Below are 20,495 nucleotides of genomic sequence, written 5' to 3' on the forward strand. Positions count from 1 at the left end.
ATTATTCTGTTCACACTTTATTTTAAGGTTTGCCACCTAGCAATTGTTTTAAGTATTGACGTTGTCAAGTTGTTCAATTCACCTTTCTTAAAGATAGCAGTTTAATGAAGTTCTTAATGCTGTTCATGACACCAGTTCTTTCACATTAAGCCTTGGTGAAGATATGCCTGGAAGTCTCTCTTTTAAATAATGATTTTATAAATGTTTGTTAAGATGTTTATCTGCTACAGTTAATTAATTTTTAAGTGCATTTCTTTATTGATTGATTGTTTGTTGTGAACATTGTACTGAAAGCACCCTTTGTGTTGTGTTTTGTAGTTTTACAATCAAGAATGAAAGATTTATCAGTAAAAACTTCACTCTGAACAAGAAACAAGTTTACTGGAGTTATTGTTCGCTATCTCTCTAGCTTTCCATGGATAGGCAATTGCGAGGGCAGAATAACTATTATAATGTGGCTTACCAGTTATCAAGACTGCCAGACAGTTATTTGACAGTCAAGAAAATTTCAGGACCATTCCTCTGAAGTACATAAAATTATTTTTTTTCAAGAGTTCAGTGCTAAAACGGCTGCTGCAAAACGGACAATAAACACACTGATCAGAGTGTCGAAGAAATTTGGACTTTCTCCTTTTATGTTTTTGCCTGATTGTCCCAAGCTCTCTTTTGGAGGTCAGCATAGATGATACAACATTGCAGCTGTGGCATTTAGGTTACTTTAAATCACTCAGCATATTTCATCTGTGATGCTACGCTTTACGTCTGCAGCTTTTATTCTCCACTGGGCTGTCACCATGACTTTTTCCACCGGCACTGTTGTGAAGCTTGCTTGGCTGAGGTCCTCCTTTTGACTACTTTGATTTTTTCAAAAGAATTTTAAGAGGACTGATTATTCCTTAATGTTTTGCTGACTTAATTTTAATTTATTTTTAATTATTGTTTGTATGATTTAATCTTGGAGGGTAATGCTGAGTAGTGTTTAACAGGGTCTAGATATTTAGTTTATGTTCTCCATAATCGTTGAGCCTGATGGTGGGGGCTTTCATTTCAGTTTTTATTTCTTAACCTTTTATGAGTTGTTGGATGTTTGCATGAGGTGGAACATGATTTAGTAATATATGGGGGTGGAGTGTGGGAGGTAATACAATGGAAAACATGTGCACTCGCTTGCAGAGCATTATTTAGGCCCGTTAGGCAAGAAGATGTATAACTCATCATTTACAGGTGTTGCTATGGAAAGTGACTTTCATATGGCACCTTACACAAAATGGCAACTCAGAAAAGGGTACATTGTATACCAGTCTTTGCTATAGATTGTGCAATCCTGAAGCACAAATGCATGTTACAAGCAAACGTGGAGTATTCCATATTATATCTACAGTATTTTAATATTTATGGTGTAAAAACAAATGTAAATATTATTTAAAATGATGACTGTTTAACTGGCATAATTTCAATTTCTCTTTCTTGATTATGGAGAAATATTGTATGAAAATAGGTTGTAATATTGTCCCAAAATTTTACCAATTTAATAATCTGAATAATGAAATCAGTAAAAAAATCACCCATTCACATATTACCAATATAGTTAATCAGAAAAACATTAATTTTGTATATGTGTTGAGTGTTTTAAGTTCAGCTAAATAATAGGACCTCATTACTATTACTGATTTTTAAGTGTTCCTGTAGTTTTTCTGAATTACATCACTGATGTTTTAGAAAAAAAACATAGCTCAACACCTGCAAAGTATACATATTCAACAGAGTGACAACGATTTTATTAATTCATTGTAAAGGACATATCTTGGATTTGATCTGCTGCTCTGGTGTTGTCCCTTTCGAGCTTACAGCAGATGAACTCACTATAAATGATCATTTTCTCCTTTCATTTAATGCTAAACTTACTTTTTCTATTACTAAGCTCCCCCGTCTCATATCTTTTCGTAATATATAGAATATTGACTTGGATTTTCTTTCTTCTAGAATTGATTACCAAATGGACTTTTATAATTTATCCACTTCTGAAGAATTGGCCTCATATTACAACACTGGACTCAATGATATTCGTAATTCTCTCGCTCTGTTAAAAACCAGATCTGTTTCTTTTTCTTTTTCTGCACCCTGATTTACACCTGAATTTCAGCTTCTGAAAGCCAAGGGCAGGCAACTTGAAGAGTTCCAGTTCCAGTCTGGTTTTCTCCCCCTCCATAGTACAGAAACGGCACTTGTTAAAATTACTAATGACCTTCTTATGGCTGCTGACTCTGGTTTAATTACTACTGTCATGCTCCTTGATCTGAGTGCGGCCTTTGATACTATTTGTCATACCACTCTCCTTCATAGATTATCTTTGATTGGAATTACCCACACTCCACTTAAATGGGTTATATCCTATCTCTCAGGCCGCATTCAGTTCATTCAGCTTAAAACTTTCACATCCCAACCCACCGCTTTTGTTCAGGTGTGCCCCAGGGTTCTGTCCTGGGACCTCTTATTTTCATTATTTACCTTCTTCCCCTTGACAATATCTGTTGTAAATATAACCTTAATTTTCACAGATATGCTGATGTCACCGAGCTCTACCTTGCTAGTAAACCCACCTCTTCTTTTCCACCACTCAAGAGTGGATATTGACTGCATTGCTGAAATTAAATCCTGGTTTTCTTCAAATTTTCTTAAACAGTGACAAAACTGAGGTTCTCCTCATTGGTACAAAATCATCATTATCCAAAGCCGATAATCTTTCACTTGGTTGTAATATCTCCTTTGTTTCCCCTTCAACTCAGGTCAAGAGTCTGGGTTTCATCCTTGACAGTACTCTATCTTTCTATTCTCACATTAATAACATCACCCTGTCCGCTTACTTCCACCTACATAATATTAAGCGCATCCACAACTCCCTCACTCCCCATACCACTGCCATTCTTGTTCAAAGTCTAGTTACTTCTCGTGTGGACTATTGGAATTCACTCTTCTTTGGTCTTTCTAATAAATCTCCCAATAAACTTCAGCTAGTCCAGAATTCTGCTGCTCACATCGTTACTCGAACCCCATCTATTCACCATATTATTCGGGTCTTGCAGCAGCTTCATTGGCTCCCGATTAAGTTTAGAATTGATTTTAAATTCTGCTGTAACATTTAAGGCCATTCATAACCTCACCCTTCCATATCTGTCCAACATTCTTCATTCTTCCTCTTGCCCATCTAACCACCATGGGGAGCAGAGCATTCAGCCATTCTGCTCCCAAGCTCTGGAGCTCACTACCTACTGAGTTTAGAAATATCGAATCATTGTCAACCTTCAAATGTAAACTTAAAACCCATCTGTTTAAAATGGCCTTTTCTCTATGATTACAGTGGCTTTGTTTGGTTTAATTTTTTTTATTTTCTGTATTTTTCTGATGTTTTAAGTTTTGTTTATAATGTGTTTTTATTATTTATTGTTTGTTCATTGTCCTTCAGTGCTTAGAAAGGTGCCTTGTATAAATAAAATGTATTATTATTATTATTATTATTATTATTATTATTATTATTATTATTATTATTATTATTAATTTCAGAATAGAGCAAATGTTTAACTTCTTGGTAGATGTTTTCAAAATGTCATGGGGTGTAGAATCAATTTAGCCATACAAAATCTTATAAGAGTCCTTGAGTTATTGGATCCCCAGCCCAGATATTTTCTGTATTAGTTTGAGCCCAGAATAACTTGCAGTAGTAGCAGTGGCTGTGCCAAAGTGAATGTGCCTGAAGACCAGCTTGAATTCTTTTCAGAATATGATATTATTGTTCCACAAGTAACACAGATGTTAGGGGTAAGTGTTAGAACAATCCACAGAAGAGTGGAAGTGTATTGGCTTTCAATCAGCAACACCTACAGTCATATATATCTGATGAATTATTTGAGAAAGTTAAAAAGTTAGTCACAGAATATCCAGATTCAGACCATAAAAATGGGTCAGGTCTCCTTCAAAGTGTTGCAATCAAGTAATTCTTTGCATTTTCTGCAAATGTTTTTATTTATTTTGTCTATTTTGTTTTTATTTATTTTGTCTAGTTAATGTAGTTCATGAACAATATTTTCATTTTTAATTACACACTATCTCTAATATTTAGAGAACAGCGGCAAGAGCTGTTGATAAAATTGGCTCATTTTTCTGGGTTCTTATCTTTGTTATTTGAGTCAAATTTTAGAATATTGCTTTATCAAATTGTTGTTAGTTTTGACGATTATAATCCATAGATAGTAATAATGGATAAAGTAGCAAGGAATAACAACAAGGCTTCTACAGTTGAAAGGAATTATATTGAGACTGTGAACACATTTCGTTTTCCATCTTGTGGCAGAATTAACAGATTTAGAAAATAACAATGTTGCTAAATTTATGCTACAGCACCCTCTTTGTGGTCTAAGTAGTTTAACATTCTTTGATTGATATAAGTTACGTTTTGACAGAGGCAGTCATACTGCAGGCAGAAACAATGAGCACCTTGGGATGTTTCTATGGGTTGGGATAGGCACCTACTTTCCTCAGAGAAAATTAGATCACCATAGGAACTTTGAATTAAAGGCCTTCTCTGCAATTATAATAACCATGCTGTGATGGGTGTCTGGTCACTCATACAGGTAATCTAATCTAGACACAGTTAATATATCCAACTACGCCACCCAGTTTTATTAAGAAACTGGGAATTCTTGAGATTTTCAGAAGAACCTAAAAAAGATAAAAGAACATAAGAACCTAAAAATATCAGGAATGAAAACCTTTTTTTAGAAAGAGAAGTACATAGTCCACAGTCTAGGTTTACATTAAAAACATAAACGTGGAGGGTACAACTTTTAGTGGTGAGGAGAACAGTTTGCACACTGTGTTACCACAACAAGTAATCATCCAACTGTCCAAGGATATACTCTGTTCGCTGGACAATTGTTTCCTCAACAGAAATTTTGCCAAATTGTCAAATACATGTTAGCATCTCTTCCTTGTAGAGTAAGCATTCTTTCTTTCACTTCTGGGCTCCTTGGGTTGCTATGGCATCCTAGGCACACTTCACATCTCTTCCTCCAGCTTTGCTCAGTCCTTTTGTGAGTCTTTCCTCTCTTTCTGGACACCCAACTGGCGTCTCTCTGGTGGAAATGTCTCTTCCTCCCTGGAGGTAGGTGTCACAATCCATGTTAATCCTGTCTTGCCAGCCATGTACCCTCATCTACCTGCGAGCCCTTGTGCTCTGTGTGAGTGGTTTCAGTAGCATTCTCAGTGGACCATTCCTCACTGGACCACCCACTGCCCAGAAGTACTGTATATGCCTGCTTCAGTCCCTGCCTAGACATGATGATTTATCAAACAATGGTATATACCAATTTGCTTTGTTCAGCAGTAGTGTAAACATGTTTTCATTGTTTAAAGAACAGAATCAAAGCAGCTAAATTTTTATGTCCTGTAGAGAGACAGACAGCAACCATAACCTGTAACAGCATCAAAGCAGGGAAATATTTATTTTCTGTAGATAGCCATCAACAATAACCTTATTTTCATTGTTTAAACAACACTTTCAAACCAGGTAAATAGCTATATCCTGTAGACAGCCAGTAACAATAACATGTAACACAATTACTCAGGAAATTTGTCTTTCCACTTATCAACCCAGTCCTAATGATCTGTGCTTATTGCCACTTCATCTACTGGCTTTTACATTTAATATTTACATGTTTCTTTCCCTATGTGAAAAAAGAAAAACACCCAACGTACAAAAACGTTCCCCTCCTACATCAAAATGTTCCCCTCTGACAATGAAACCACATATGAAATTTTAGGATAATAATAATAATACATTTAATTTATATAGTGCCTTTCCCATGCTCAAGGCGCTTCACAGAGTCTTAGAAAATGAAACAGCAGGGTATATGTAACATTGGATACAAATGTTTTCCTGAATAGAACAATGAAACAAATAACAATGCATTAAATAGAATAAAGGACAATAAAGCAGAGTAAAATACTAAATTCAATATTAAAAAAACAACCTAACAAATAGACACACAAATTATCCTGAGCACCTGGACAGAGAGGTAAACTGAAAGAAAGGGCAGAATGTTAAGCTACGTTAAAAGCCTTCTTAAATAGATGAGTTTTAAGTTGTTTAAAAAGAATGAAGGGAGTCAGCTGATGTAATTAATTTCGGGATGTCATTCCAAAGTCTGGGTGCTATGGAGCTGAAGGCCCTGTCACCCATATAGTGCAGGTTAGTGTGAGACACAAGAAAATTACCAGAATCAGAGGACCTTAGTAGACAAACAGGAGCATAGTAATTTAGAAGGTCACTGATGAAGTTTGGTGCAAGGCCATTTAAAGCTTTGTAGGTTATTAATAGAATTTTGTATTCAATCCTGTGTGGAGGACTGCCGGCTTCGTGCTCCGGCCCTCACCCCCAGGCCGCCAGGAGGAGCTCTCCCAACAGCAGGATCGTGCCCCGAGTTCCAGCAGGGCCTTATGGACTATGTAGTATTAAATACACAATCACGTGACAGGAAGGAACGACGTGCTCCCGGGTTGAAGAAAAGGACTGTTTACCCTGGCCCGGAAGGAATAAGGAACTGTGGACTGATTGGGCAGGAACATCTCCGGGTCAGGGTGTATAAAAGGACTAAGGGCCAGTCCAGACACTGAGCTGAGCTGGGAGGTAGGAGGGTGAAGTGTCTGGGCGAGGAGGAGAGAGAATATTATTGTGTTGTTGATTTAATATATGAGTAGTGTGGAGAGTGCTTTGTGCACGTTTTGTGAGATAATAAAGAAGTCTTGGACTTTTATCCGGTGTCTGGAGTCGTACCTGAGGGTTCAAGGGAGCACTAGCACCCTACTGTCACACCTGTAAGACACAGGGAGCCAGTGAAGGCAAAGCAGGATGGGTGTGATGTGCTCACTGTTGTTGGTTTGTGTACTACTACTGCTACTACAACTACTACTATTACTAATAATAATAATAATACATCTTATTTATATAGCGCCTTTCCCATACTCAAGGCACTTCACAGAGTTTATGAAAGAATGACAGGGTATACAGTATATAGCATTGTACTAAACCCGATAAATAAATAAAGAAGAGTAAGATAGTAAATTCAGAGAAAAAAAAAAGCCTAACAGACAACATAACTGATGGTATAGCACACACACTGGTTACATGAACATCTTAACATAGAGGTAAACTGAAAGAAGGGTAAGAAAGTCAGGTAGAGCTAAAAGTCTTCCTGAACAGACGAGTTTTGAGCTGTTTTTTAAAAAATTCGTGGAGTCAGCTGATCTAATTAATTTTGGTTGGTCATTCCAGAGTCTGGGTGCTTGCTATACAGCTGAAGGCCTGTCACCCATGGAGTGTAGATTAGTGTGGGGCACATCAAGATTGCCAGAATCAGAGGACCTTGGTGGGCGGACAGGCACATAGTGATGGAGAAGGTCACTGATGTAGTTTGGCGCAAGGTCATTTAAGGCTTTGTAGGTAATTAGTAGAATTTTATATTCAATTCTGTAAGACACAGGGAGCCAGTGAAGGCGAAACAGGATGGGTGTTATGTGCTTGCTGCTGCTGCTCCATGTAAGGACTCTTGCAGCCGAGTTTGGAATATGAAGCTGTGACATAAGATTAGAAGGGGCACCTGTCAGTAGGGAATTACAATAATCAATGCGGGATGTGATAAAAGCATGGACAAGTTTCACAGCATTGGGAAAGGAGAGGAAGGAGCGAACACGTGATATGTTACGGAGGTGAAAGTAAGAATGTTTCTTATGTGATTTAAGTGGGCGGAATAAGAAACGGAGTAATCAAAATTGACACAAAGATTCTTTGTAGTAAAGACAGTTAAAGATCAGAAATGGATCCAGAAAGGATAGAGGGACAGACATTTTTATGGTTTCTGTAAGAAATTTGTAATTTACAGGTAAGAGGAGGGAGAGGTAATGAGACAGTGAAAAGCACTGCTTTATGGTCAGAGAGTCCCAAATCAGTGCTGTAAATGCAACAAATAGTCCAGATGTACAGATCAGGTCCAATATATGACCACCAGAGTGGGTGAGAAAATCAAAATGTTGTGTCAAGTCAAAACAGTCCAATAAGGATAGGAATTAATTTCTCAGTTTAGATGTGGGGATGTCAATATGGATTTTTTTAAATATCTTAGATATTAGGTAAGATTAATTGAAATTATGTATGTAAACACACTGTTTATATACAGTTAAACCTACATATTATTTTAAAGATATCAAGTGTCTCCGATATCACATATGTTATTGACATTACGATAGACAGGCCACCAGCAATAAATACGTTCAATGCAAGAAAAATTGTATACAGTAAATGTGTGTACAGTGACACTAAACATACGTACATGTACTAAGTACTGTAAGTAGAAAATTAATTATGGTTACTCACCAACAATGACACGACGACTTGTCTGATAACGATGAGTTTAATTTTACTGTACAACAAAGAAGAGCGTTACTGCCCTTCTAAAGGAGCCTCTTCAGGCGACTGTGTAGCACCGCCGTTGTTCTTCTTCCGGCAGTCTTCAATCCAAATCCCTAAAGCAGATTCCATCCGGACTACTGAATTATTACATCCACTTACAACTCGTTTTGCACCCTGGTAAAAAGGACACTGTGGCCATAGATCTTATATTCTTTTCCTCTTTTTTAAATAAAAAGAATCGTGGACTCATTGATGCCGTAATGGCATTCTAGAGTGGTGTAGCTTTTCCCTTCCTTCAACATATCCAAAACTTTTACCTTTTCGGCAGTCGCTAGCATCTTCCGTTGGCGCTTGGGCACGGCCCCTGAAGTAGTAGCAGGAGCAGATCGTTTTGGAGCCATAACGAAGGCTTTGACTATGCACAAAGATAAACACAAAAGAGCACAAAAGTTAACTCTTTACACAGCGAAACAGGTTGATACTGAATGAGCGAGACAAGACTTCCTGGTTAACGCCACGGAATCGAATTCGGGGCTCCGTCACTGAGCCAGTTAGCACACAGGAACTGAACTGCATGCTCTGATTGGTTAGCTTCTCAGCCGTCCGCCAATAGCATCCCTTGTATGAAATCTACTGGGAAAACCAACTGAGGAAGCATGTACTGGAAGTAAAAAGACCCATTGTCCGTAGAACCCGCAAAGCAGCGAAAAATCGCCGTTATACATTTAGATATGCTTACATATAAAATCTGCGATACAGTGAAGCCGCGAAAGTCGAAGCGCGATACAGCGAGGGATTACTGTATAGAAATTATTAAACAGTAAAATATTAACATGTAAGAAGTAAAGATACATTGAGCAGTACTGGAGTGCTTTCGGGTAAAGTACATTTTAAAGGCGCTATAACACAACAGGTAAGCAGCACTAACAGCAGCTTAAATGTATTTGGATTATCTCTTGGTAGCAGATCCCTTGTGAAAGGCGCTGCATGACCGTTGTGGTATAGAAATTACATTTTCTATGCGATCCTGTAAATTTCTGCCTGACAACCTTGCACTACGTGCCTGTGATTTAAGAGAAAAATTATTCTGAGAAATGTGGACGCTGCCCTTCCGTGCTTAACGGGCAGAAGGTCCAAACAATTCCCAAATCCAAAACTTAACATGAAGAGGTCAGTACATCTTCTTAGATGTAAACCCTTCATCTTCTTAAAAGAATTTATCGCAAAAGCAACCTTGAATGTTGCGGGGTTTTAGTGACCTGAACTCACGTTAAGAGACAGTAAGTAGTCGTGAAGCGCAATTTACAAAGAGAGTTTCGCTTCGATGGTGCTGATCACACTCATTCACAATGATTTCCACTCTCCAAGGAGCCGACGGGCACTCAAAGTGTCACAAACAGTGCAAGAAGAGAGGATGGCACCCAAAACTGCGAAGCTCTCAACCCAGCAGTGCAGCCCGACATTCTGCGCCTCCGAGCGTCCACTTTGTTCTCACGACCCCTCGCCACTGAAGGCGGTGTCGTCTTCACATTGTTTACAGCTCGGCGCAGTTAAAAAGTAGAAAGACGCAAAGCTGTTTTCCTCATCTCTTCTACTATCAAGTACTGCCAATTAAAAAAAAGTAATAATGTGGCAGTTCCCGCGACAGTCACATGGACGAATAAATAAAACTTCTCTGTCAGAACGCGCCTGGTGGCGAACGGCTCAGCGCTGGAGTCCAGAGAGGAGGGCTGGGAGAGGGCGAAGCGGGGCGCACTTCTATGGGATAGATCGGCGTGTTTGTGTTTACTTCTTTTCAATATCAGTAAAGTAACTCTCACACAAATAATAAAAATTCATAAAGACAATTGTCATAACCAGATGGAGGTGATACCCAGCCGGGACGCCTGAGAAGACAGGAGGAGGGTTTGTGCCTTCTCCAGACCTTGAGGGGGTGACCGCCCTGAAGGCTTCGGGTAAATTGCTGGGAAGCTTGACCCTGTAGGGACCTCAGCACTTCAGCCACACCCGGAAGTGCTGGGGGGAAGAGAAAACAGGGACACCAGGAGTGCTTCTGGGGAGACAGCTGGCACTTCCACCACACCGGGCATATCAGGAGATTGCCAGGAAAACACCTGGAGCACATCCAGGTGCTTTTTTAAAGGGCTGCCTCCCTGCAGAAGGGACAAGAGTCGGGAGGAAGATAGGACAAGGTCTGGAGAAGGCAGGAGGCGGCCTAAAGAAACAAAAAGAGAGAAGGCATTGTGTTGGCCTGGACTGAGGGGTACTGGGGCTGGTGAGCATTGACTGTTGTGAAGAGATGAAAAATAAATGTGTGTTGGGTGACTTGACTGTGTCAGCCTGTCTGTGTCCAGGGCAATGTTCACAACGATATAAAAATGGTGTCCACAAACGAAGTGATTAGTTCCTGAATTATAATATGTTCTGTGGTCATATGTAATTTACGTTTCGCGTGGTCATACGTAATTTCCGTTTCAAATGCGAAAAGAATTTTATATATATAGATTCTACTTAAGCAAACGCTAACACCAGTGTAACTCAAAGCTTTAACTTTCAAAAATTGGTTCTTACATTTCCAGCCCCTAATTGATTATGCAAGAGAAAAGTCAATTACCAAATGTTTTTTCAATAGTGGCCACTAACTTTACTTTTACATTAACTATTGTTTTCAAATCATTAACAATAACACAGCAAATAAACATTTCAAAATTTCTTATTTCAAACACTGGCTGTTTCTTGAAGCAGACACAGCTTATTCACGGGTCTGTCCAGTGCGCTGGTTTTGGTCTGCATGCAAACTCTTCTGTTCGAACCTTTGGCATCTGGTATTGTCCTGATGACTCGACCAATTACCCAGGAATTGCAAGGTGCAGCAACATCTACAATTAAAACAACGTTCCCTGGTTCAAAATTGCATTGCATTGCAACAGGTACACATGTCGTAAATGTAGGAAAGATGGTCCTTGCGTGTCTATGAACTGTGAGCATTTGAATTTGATGATTGTGTATAGTGCTAAACTGACCTCTCTGTACTATTCTTTCCTCTGCATGTCCTGGAGTACAAAAAGAAACAGCATACAGCAACATGTGGGGACTGGCAAGATCGGGGGAAAAAAAAACACACGGTCACTGACTACAACCGCAAGATGTTATGCAAATGAATATGAATAATATGAATAATGTTGCATCCGTGCCACAATGTTTTCCGAAATGCACTATACAGGTCATAAAATGAATAATTCCAAATATCATATATACAGTACCTACTGTATGTCTTTGGTTTTTTTTTGACATCATAGACCATAAGGCGCATACTAATTCAGTGTGAGCAGGAACACTCAATAAAACTGAATAAAAAAAAAAATCAAGTGACAGTGAGATACGAAGAAGGCAGATTTGCCAGCGCTTGTGTGTCAGCTTTTATCCCTCCAGATCAGAGAATGTCCGGTTCCATTGCCTCAAAACACCACTCACATCTACAGTTATTCCCAGTTTCAAATAAAAACTAACAGCCTCAGATCCCTAGGGTGGTAGTATGTATTGGGATCGTGACTGAGAGAATAAAAGTGAAAAAAAAGGTAACTTTTACAAATCCTATAAATGTACACCGTCTATTACAGACGCAAACCAAGTGTATGTGTTTACTGTATAATATTAACAAAAAGAACAGCGCACTACTGAAAACAGCAAATATAGGAGGCAGTCAGGATCAAACCAGGGACTCTTGATTACAAGTTAGCAAATCTTACAGCTACGCCACAGAAACTGTTGTTTTTTGCTTGAACTTTTTGTAAAAATGTTTATTTGATCTTTGGACTTCAGGCTTCATACATTATATATGCCTACATTTGTCATTTACTACTAAAATATGAAAATATTTTCTGTTTTAAAAATTTGTTTAAACAGATTGTAGAAACAGAACACACATGAAATGCATGTGTTCCAAATAATGATCTGTTATTTCCACTCTAAAACTCCAGCACTTCACTCCCAGATAATCAATCAAGGCATAAGCTGGGAAAACTTTGTGCACATTCTAAAGCAGTGGAAGGGTTTGGATTAGTAGGGTGTTTGCTGCTTGTCTTTATCAGCACATTTACAGGACAAAAGACGCTGGCGGAGAGGTATGAACGGATTTAAGGTGGCTTGGATCTACGAGTTGGAAAATGCTGGACCGGGAAAACAGGTATGCAGCAGTAGAGTGGGAAGATTCTGTGATCAAATGAGTGATTACTCAGCTGAGGTAGTTCCTCTTGGGTCGTGATTTCACTCTAGTGACAGACCTTGCACCTTTACAATGGATGGCCTTGCATAAAAATTCAAACCCACGCGACACAAGGTGGTTTTCAGATCTACAGCCGTATACGTTTTCGTTTGTTTATCGCCAAGGTGTACTGCAGGCCAATGCCAATGCTCTTTCCCGATGCCACAACATCTCAGACACATATACCTGACTCGATAGGTCTGGGCTGAAGGGGGGCCATGTCACGCATGTGTGAGTAGGAGGAAGTTGTATGGACCAAGTGAGGGTACGTCCACACCAGGCCAAGGGGTAGCAGGGTGTGCTAAACTTTCTTTTGTTGTCACTACAGACCAGACAGTTCCCATATAGGGGGAAGTTCAATTTAATGTTACATTGTATTTTTGTCCACCTTTTTGTCAGATGGAGTCTATGCTGACATACTGTATCAGCTCAGCTCTGATTCAAGCTGATCAAAATGTGGGTAGAACTGCAGTTTATCTGTTCACTTTAGTGATCACACTGGACTACAGTTGGTGGTTCAGCTGGCTTTCTGATTCTTTGTTAAATCTGCTGTCTTAACAAATCTTTTGTGCCATGAAAAGCCTAGCAAAATGGTCATTGCACACTTTTTCCCACAGTAGTCTTGTTTCATTATCTTGTGATAGCTTAGGTGCACTCTGCTGAATATAGAATAAAGGCTTATGTAGATTGTTGTCTAAACCTAAACTCTGAATTGTTTTTCCACCTTCTCCCTATTTGCTTTCATTGATTATTAGCAAATTAACCATCAGTGCAGATAACATGCTTGTCTGAAGTGAGGAGAATAGGGATGTCAAAACAAATCATTCATATGCTTGTTCAAGCTTGACTCTTAAATATGAATAAAAAACAGTTAACAGCAATTATGAGTCTTTAAATTTCCCCTTTAACTGCATTAACAGTTAATCATTTTAAAATATTTTATTTTCATAGATCTTGGTGATGTTTCCTTCAGATTCATAGTGAAATTTTTTCCCCCAGACCCAGGACAACTACAAAAGGAATTAACAAGGTTAGTACCTAATTTTGCTTAGGGTTCAGAGTTATGAGGTAAACTGTATAACATCAAAAACACATTTTGTTAAAGAAACATATTGACACATTTGTATTTTTAGAGGTTAAAGTATAAAACAAACTTTATTTCTAGTACTGTATATTAGAATGCATCATATGATATATTTATTGTCTTCTCTGAGAACTGTCATTTTGATATGATGGATTATCTTGTGCATTCCAGGGAGCCTTAGAACCATATTGTCAGGAGCCTGCTACTCACAATAGGTGCTATTGGACAAGGTGCATTAGCAGAATAACCAAACAACAAGAGATCCAAATATAAGTCAGATAAAATACTTGACCAGAACTGGGATACCATGGCATGAGGTGTGAGATGGTGTGAAAACAGAGTATAGCTTTCTTCAGAGAGAATCACCAATGGTGCAGCAATGATTTAGGCACAAGTAAATTTAATTTGGAAAGCCCAGATCATCGTTGGACATGGAAAAGATTGTATAAAAGTTTGAAATGTGCAATTTGTATTCTATATTACTCCTTCTCGCAACATTGGTTCTAGAAATAGTCATCTTGATTAGACATGACCCTTTACCTACTCTTCTGGAAAAATTTACTATTTAGCTGCATTAGAACATTAGAACAATCTAGATGAAAACAGGTAATTTATCCCAACAAATCTTGCCAGTTCTATCCACTTATTTCTTCTAAAAAAGAAGCAAATCTAGTTCTGAAAGTCCTAGTGTCTACCACACTACTTGGTAGCTTATTCCAGGTGTCTATGATTCCCTGTGTAAAGAAAAACTTCCTAATGTTTGTGCAAAAGTTACCCTTAACAAGTTTTCAACAGTGTCCCTGTGTTCTTCATAAGCTCATTTTAAAATATTATTCTTGATCCACTGTACTAATTCCTTTCATAATTTTAAATAATTCAGTCATGTCTCCTCATAATTTTCTTGGGCTTAAACTGAAAATTCATCCCCTGTAGCCCAAGAATAAGCCTAATGTTTCTTCTCTGGACTTTTTCTACAGCTGCCATGTCGTTTCTGTAGCCAGTGTGTTAAAAAGCATGAACATAACCTCCTTGGACTTGAACTCTACACATCATACTATATATCCTAACTTTCTGTTAGACTTCTTAATGGCAGCTGAACACTGTTTGGCAGTTGATAGGGTCAGGTCTCCTAAATTCTTCCTCATAAGGTGTACTTTTGATTTTCAGACCTCCCATTGTGTATTCAAACCTAAAATGTTTACTTACATGTAATATTTTACATTTTCTGACATTAAGTTCATATCTATATAATATCTGCCACAAATCTGCCCAAGCCTGCATGCTCTCCAAGTCCCTCTGTAATGATTCAACGGATTCCTGATTATATGCCAATTCACCTAGCTTGGAATAATCTGCAAATTTAACAAGCTTCTTACTTATATTCCTTATCCAAATCTTGTATATATATTAAAATAGCACTGACTACTGTGGAACACCACTCATAACATCAGAAACCTTCTGATAAGGTACCCCACACCATAACCCCCTGCTTCCTGTGCCTGTGCCAATTTTGCACCCATCCACAAACATCACTCTGAACTTCCACTTCTTTTAGTCTGATGCCCAGCCTTTCATGTGGCACCTCCTCTAATGCTTTCTGAACATATTCTGAGGGTGGTGGCACATGTAACTGCAAATAGGTAAATTTTATCAAGTGTACCTGTGTGACTAAGTCTTAGCTGAAAGGATGAATTGCTATTAGTCTTCTCTACTAGTAATGGGAAAACTATAAATACAATTCAAATACTGCTGCTGCTGACAAAGTTTTTTTCACTAAAAGAAATTAATGCATTTAGTGATCAAGTTACAGTAGTTTGAGATTACAGGGTTTTGTGTTAAAACCATGCTGACAAAAAAGATAATAAGAGATGTCAACTGAATTTACTTGGATGCTCAATGCATGAAGACAACATTAAAATAACAAGTGTTAAAAACTTTGGATGAAATTATGGAATTTTTTTTTTATTATGTATTCATATTACCCACGTTTATGTAATGTTTCATGGTGGCTGAGCAGTTAAACGTATATTCCTTTGGAATTGGAATGTTATGTGGATAAATGGAATATACGGAAAACTGATTGATAATCATAATTCTTATAAAGATGTCATGTAGTGTGTTGTTTATAATCAAATAGACTACACTTTCTGCTACATCTAGGAATTAGAAGCAGCAGTAAAGTGGTAACTGCAGTGTTTATAAATCTATCAGACTAAGTGACCAGCAGATGGGGCATCAGAAAACATAGTAGCAATAGGCAAGAGTCAAAACAGAAATAAGCAGAAATTATTCAGTAAGCACAAAGGCAAAATAAGAAATCACACAACAAAAATAACAACATTTATTATTATAGCACATTTCATACAAATGATGTGTCTGAAAGTGCTAGCCAGGACAGATAAAAGGAAAAAGGTGAGACTGAATAAAATCTGCCATTAGAGAAAATGAAAGGGCAGATTAAAATGTTAGTCATTAAGACCTAGATACATTTGTGATCCAAGAGTGAAAATAAGCTTAACTTATTCTGTTTTTCATTGAAAAGTGTCTTCAAAGCCCTGTAAAAGAACACAGAGTGATCAATATGGCTTTGATCAAGGTATGTAAAGTGTTCTACAATAAGCTTTGTAAGGTCTTTGGTTTTAATGCCTTGAACATGATCCCTGAAATGAGCTTCTCGCTATCACCATGTTTTACCTATTTAGTTGGCTCTACACTTCCAAGAAGAATTGCACAAGATAAGATTTTTAGATGCTTAGATCACATATTTCTTTAGGTCTTAATGACCAATGACACTCAGACACTTACTCTTTTTATTAAGTTGTGTATACATATACATATTCACTTGACATGTTTTTTGCATATATGAATAAACTAGAAATCATCATTATTTGTCATGATAATGTCCTTGATTTGCATTGATGTTATTGTTTATGTATATAATCTTATCTTTTTCAGATATTTCTTTGCCTTGCATATAAGACAAGATTTAGCTAATGGGAGACTTCCTTGTAATGACAGCAGTGCAGCACTTCTGGTGTCTCATATATTACAATGTAAGTTAAACCAAAGAGAAAATAAATATAGAATTTCTAATCAGCCTAAAAATCAGGAGTGTATTTAGAATAATTTTATGTTAATTATTTGTTTAAAATATGCTTTTTATTTGCTTTAAAGTTTAGTGTTTATTACTTGCAAATATACAAATTGAAAAATTTAGAAATTGTTTTACAATTTGTTTGTAATCATATGCTAATGTGCTAAAAATGTATACCAAGTAATGTAATAGTTATCTTAGTCAGGACTTTGGGTGGGGTGTTTGGATGTATTTCTCCTTGTTTCCAGAGATTTATCTATACTACATCAATGATTTCCTTTATATTTTGGAGCATGTATTGTTATTCACTGATAATCTCATTAGTTATACCCAAGGCCATGCATAGTATTACTAGCACAATTCTGGGGATTATGTAGGACAGTGTACAGAAATTTGACTGGTGCAAAAGGAGATGCTATTAATCTGTGACACCCTTTTATAAAAACGAAATATTTTCTGTGAAACAAAAAGACTGTACTTTGAAAGTTATATTTCTTTGATTTTCCTTAAGGAAGAACAGCTCAAGGGATTTAAAGATAGCTGTATTTTAAGGAAACAAATAATCAGGGACCATGACTGTTTAAGCCTGTTTAATTTAGGCCTTATCACTTATTGTTTGACTGTGGTATTGCCTGAATTTTAACTTACACAATTTTCATTTGAGGGATACAATAATTGACCATACTGGATACTGCCACTGGATATATCACATCTTTCACATGTTCCACAATATTTTTATCTAACTGCATTTTGGAATATCCTTTTCAAATATAACTCTCCTAAGCCCCATGGTTATTCCTAGAATTGTCTTTTCTACTTTATATAACAACTTCTTTTTTAACTACTTATTTACTCATAGTCGACACCTATATAATTTTAACTGCTTATAAATTTTGGTTTGAACCTGTCTTGTATTACATGCAAAACCCTGCTCCACAACTCTATTCCTATTTCCTGAGTTAATGCATTTTTGACTTTGCCACATCTTTTCATAATTGACACCAATAATGATAAGCTTTAACAGCTTTATTTTTTAATATGAGTTCTTCCAAAACACTAGGTCACTAAATCCAAATTCATGTATCCAAAATCAAATACATTCATGATCTGAGTTCTATCCTTATTATTAAAAATACTGAATCTTCCCTCTCAATGGTGGTTAAACATACTGTGTTAAAAAAACAGTTACTTAAACTCTAAAACTCTTGTTCTTGTGCTCCACAATTTGGAAAGTTTATATTTTTTAATAGTACTAAAAAATAAATTTTTGAATTATCATCTACATGCTTACAACACTTATTATTTGTGAATTGCCCCTTGGGATTAATAAAGTATCTATCTATCTATCTATCTATCTATCTATCTATCTATCTATCTATCTATCTATCTATCTATTAAAGCAAGGATTTTAATGTACTTAGTTTGCTTTGACTTTTTAACTGTAGTTTATAAATATATCTTGTACATTTGTATTTATTCTATTGTCTGTTCCTTTATGTGATATTCTAAACCTGGCCTGTTCTACAGTCTATGCCCCCGCCCCCTCCATTTTCACATACTCCTCCACAATACGTTGGTAGTGCTCCAGTTCAAATGATGGTCGGATCTGTTTTAGAAGAATCCCCAAGGCCCCATAAACCTCTGTGGATATACCAAGGTTTGAACCGCAAGTTAAAACTTCTCATCTCCTCAATGTCAACTAGACTGATATGTGGAAAAGACATAAACAATTGTCATATCTGAAACTACAAGACGGTGATCTTCTAAAATTTCCAAGAATAAATAAAGCTGTTGCTATGAGCTCCCTTTACTGTGGAATGATCTGTGTGCTAATGTAAAGAATTCTCCAAATGTCAAGGCACATCCTGGCTAAAGAATCACTACTTAGGTCTACTGGACTCTTTCATTAAAAGGGCCAATTAGGCTGTTCTTTTTGCAGCAGTGTTTGTTAGTTCAAAATATAAGCCTATTGATTATTATAAATTGTTACTTAAACGGTTTTCTATTATATTGTTCTTCCTAATATACTGCTGTGATACTGTACTTAGTGTCACAGTTATTTTGAAAATCCACTGTTTTTCTTCATGGAATTAGACGTGTGTTTGAGAACTGTAGGATACATTGGTTACTGATGTTACACCAAACCATTTTATATTACTAATCTCTACCGTTATGAACTTAAATGTATGAAATTGTTGAGAGTGGAAGAATAGCCACTTTATCTGGGCCAAAACATGTTACCTTTCTTTGATGTAAATGATTGTGGACAACTCCAGGAATTTTGCTAACTGCAACATTTGTTTTTCTCTCCTTCATTCATACATTTATTTGTTTTCTTTTATGTAACTAAATCTGATTTTTACAAAAATTTCTTAAGTGGGTGTAGCAGAAAAGCAAAATATATGGTTGTTTGTTGTTATTTCTGTATGAACTTATTTTTCTCTATGCCTGCCAGTTTAACTAAGACATTCTGTACCATTTTTACCCAGCATATTACCAAGGGGAAATAAGATAATGAGCATTAATTTGTTTTATTTCACCTTATATAAGAATTTCCTCTTTGAATATAGATGTGGGCTAAAAACTTTTGTTTAACTCTTTTGGGACCCTTGTAGGTAATTGTGTTAAAAGATTATACCATTTGTCTGTATGTTGATTGGTGCAAGCTATTGTGCTTCTTGTTTCTTACATACAACTTACATAAGATTTTTGGCTTGATATATTCTCCAGCCTTGTTATGGTGAACTGATCAGTTAACATGGCAGGCTCCTGCAAGCTTGTTAAAATAAAGGACATCCAGCAGGTGGAGCTATTATAATGGTCATGTAATTAAGAAAAATTAACATTTTACAATATTGTTATATTTCAAAAATAAAGAAACAGTAAAATGTAATACAGGTTGAAGTTTATTGGCATAAAATGCTTAGCTGAATGTCTCATTATAATGGTGAAAGTAATACAACAAAAGATACAAAAATAGAAAAATACATCAGCATACATAAAATGTAACACACTGTCACAGAAATTCTCTTAAATAACTGCTGAGATCACCATTATAATGTTTCTGAGATGGATGTCCTTTATTGCAATAAGCTTGATGGATTCCCGTATAAGAACAGGTCAGTTTTCTGTGCCAGATTGACTAATATGCAAAAGTCACAATCTTAAATAAACTAGTATTATTTGCATGCTTATCTGTATTATTTAGCATTTTGATCCAAATAACATAAAGATATATACAGTATTCATACATTATATGTTAATATACACTCACCTAAAGGATTATTAGGAACACCTGTTCAATTTCTCATTAATGCAATTATCTAATCAACCAATCACATGGCAGTTGCTTCAATGCATTTAGGGCTGTGGTCCTGGTCAAGACAATCTCCTGAACTCCAAACTGAATGTCAGAATGGGAAAGAAAGGTGATTTAAGCAATTTTGAGCATGGCATGGTTGTTGGTGCCAGACAGGCCGGTCTGAGTATTTCACAATCTGCTCAGTTACTGGGATTTTCATGCACAACCATTTCTAGGGTTTACAAAGAATGGTGTGAAAAGGGAAAAACATCCAGTATGCGGCAGTCCTGT

General features: G+C 36.9%; 1 protein-coding gene across 2 annotated transcripts in view; it reads left to right on the top strand.

The window, feature by feature from the left end:
- Nucleotides 1-20,495, top strand: part of LOC120537112 (FERM domain-containing protein 7-like) — a 292,132-nt gene that overhangs the window by 139,442 nt on the left and 132,195 nt on the right. For both annotated transcript variants that reach the window (XM_039765773.1, XM_039765774.1), the window contains 2 exons: nucleotides 13,677-13,755; nucleotides 16,765-16,862. In XM_039765773.1, the coding sequence (XP_039621707.1) occupies nucleotides 13,677-13,755; nucleotides 16,765-16,862 (177 nt within the window). The remainder of the gene's footprint in view (nucleotides 1-13,676; nucleotides 13,756-16,764; nucleotides 16,863-20,495) is intronic.

Source organism: Polypterus senegalus, chromosome 10 (assembly GCF_016835505.1).
Source record: "Polypterus senegalus isolate Bchr_013 chromosome 10, ASM1683550v1, whole genome shotgun sequence".
Taxonomy (NCBI): domain Eukaryota; kingdom Metazoa; phylum Chordata; class Cladistia; order Polypteriformes; family Polypteridae; genus Polypterus; species Polypterus senegalus.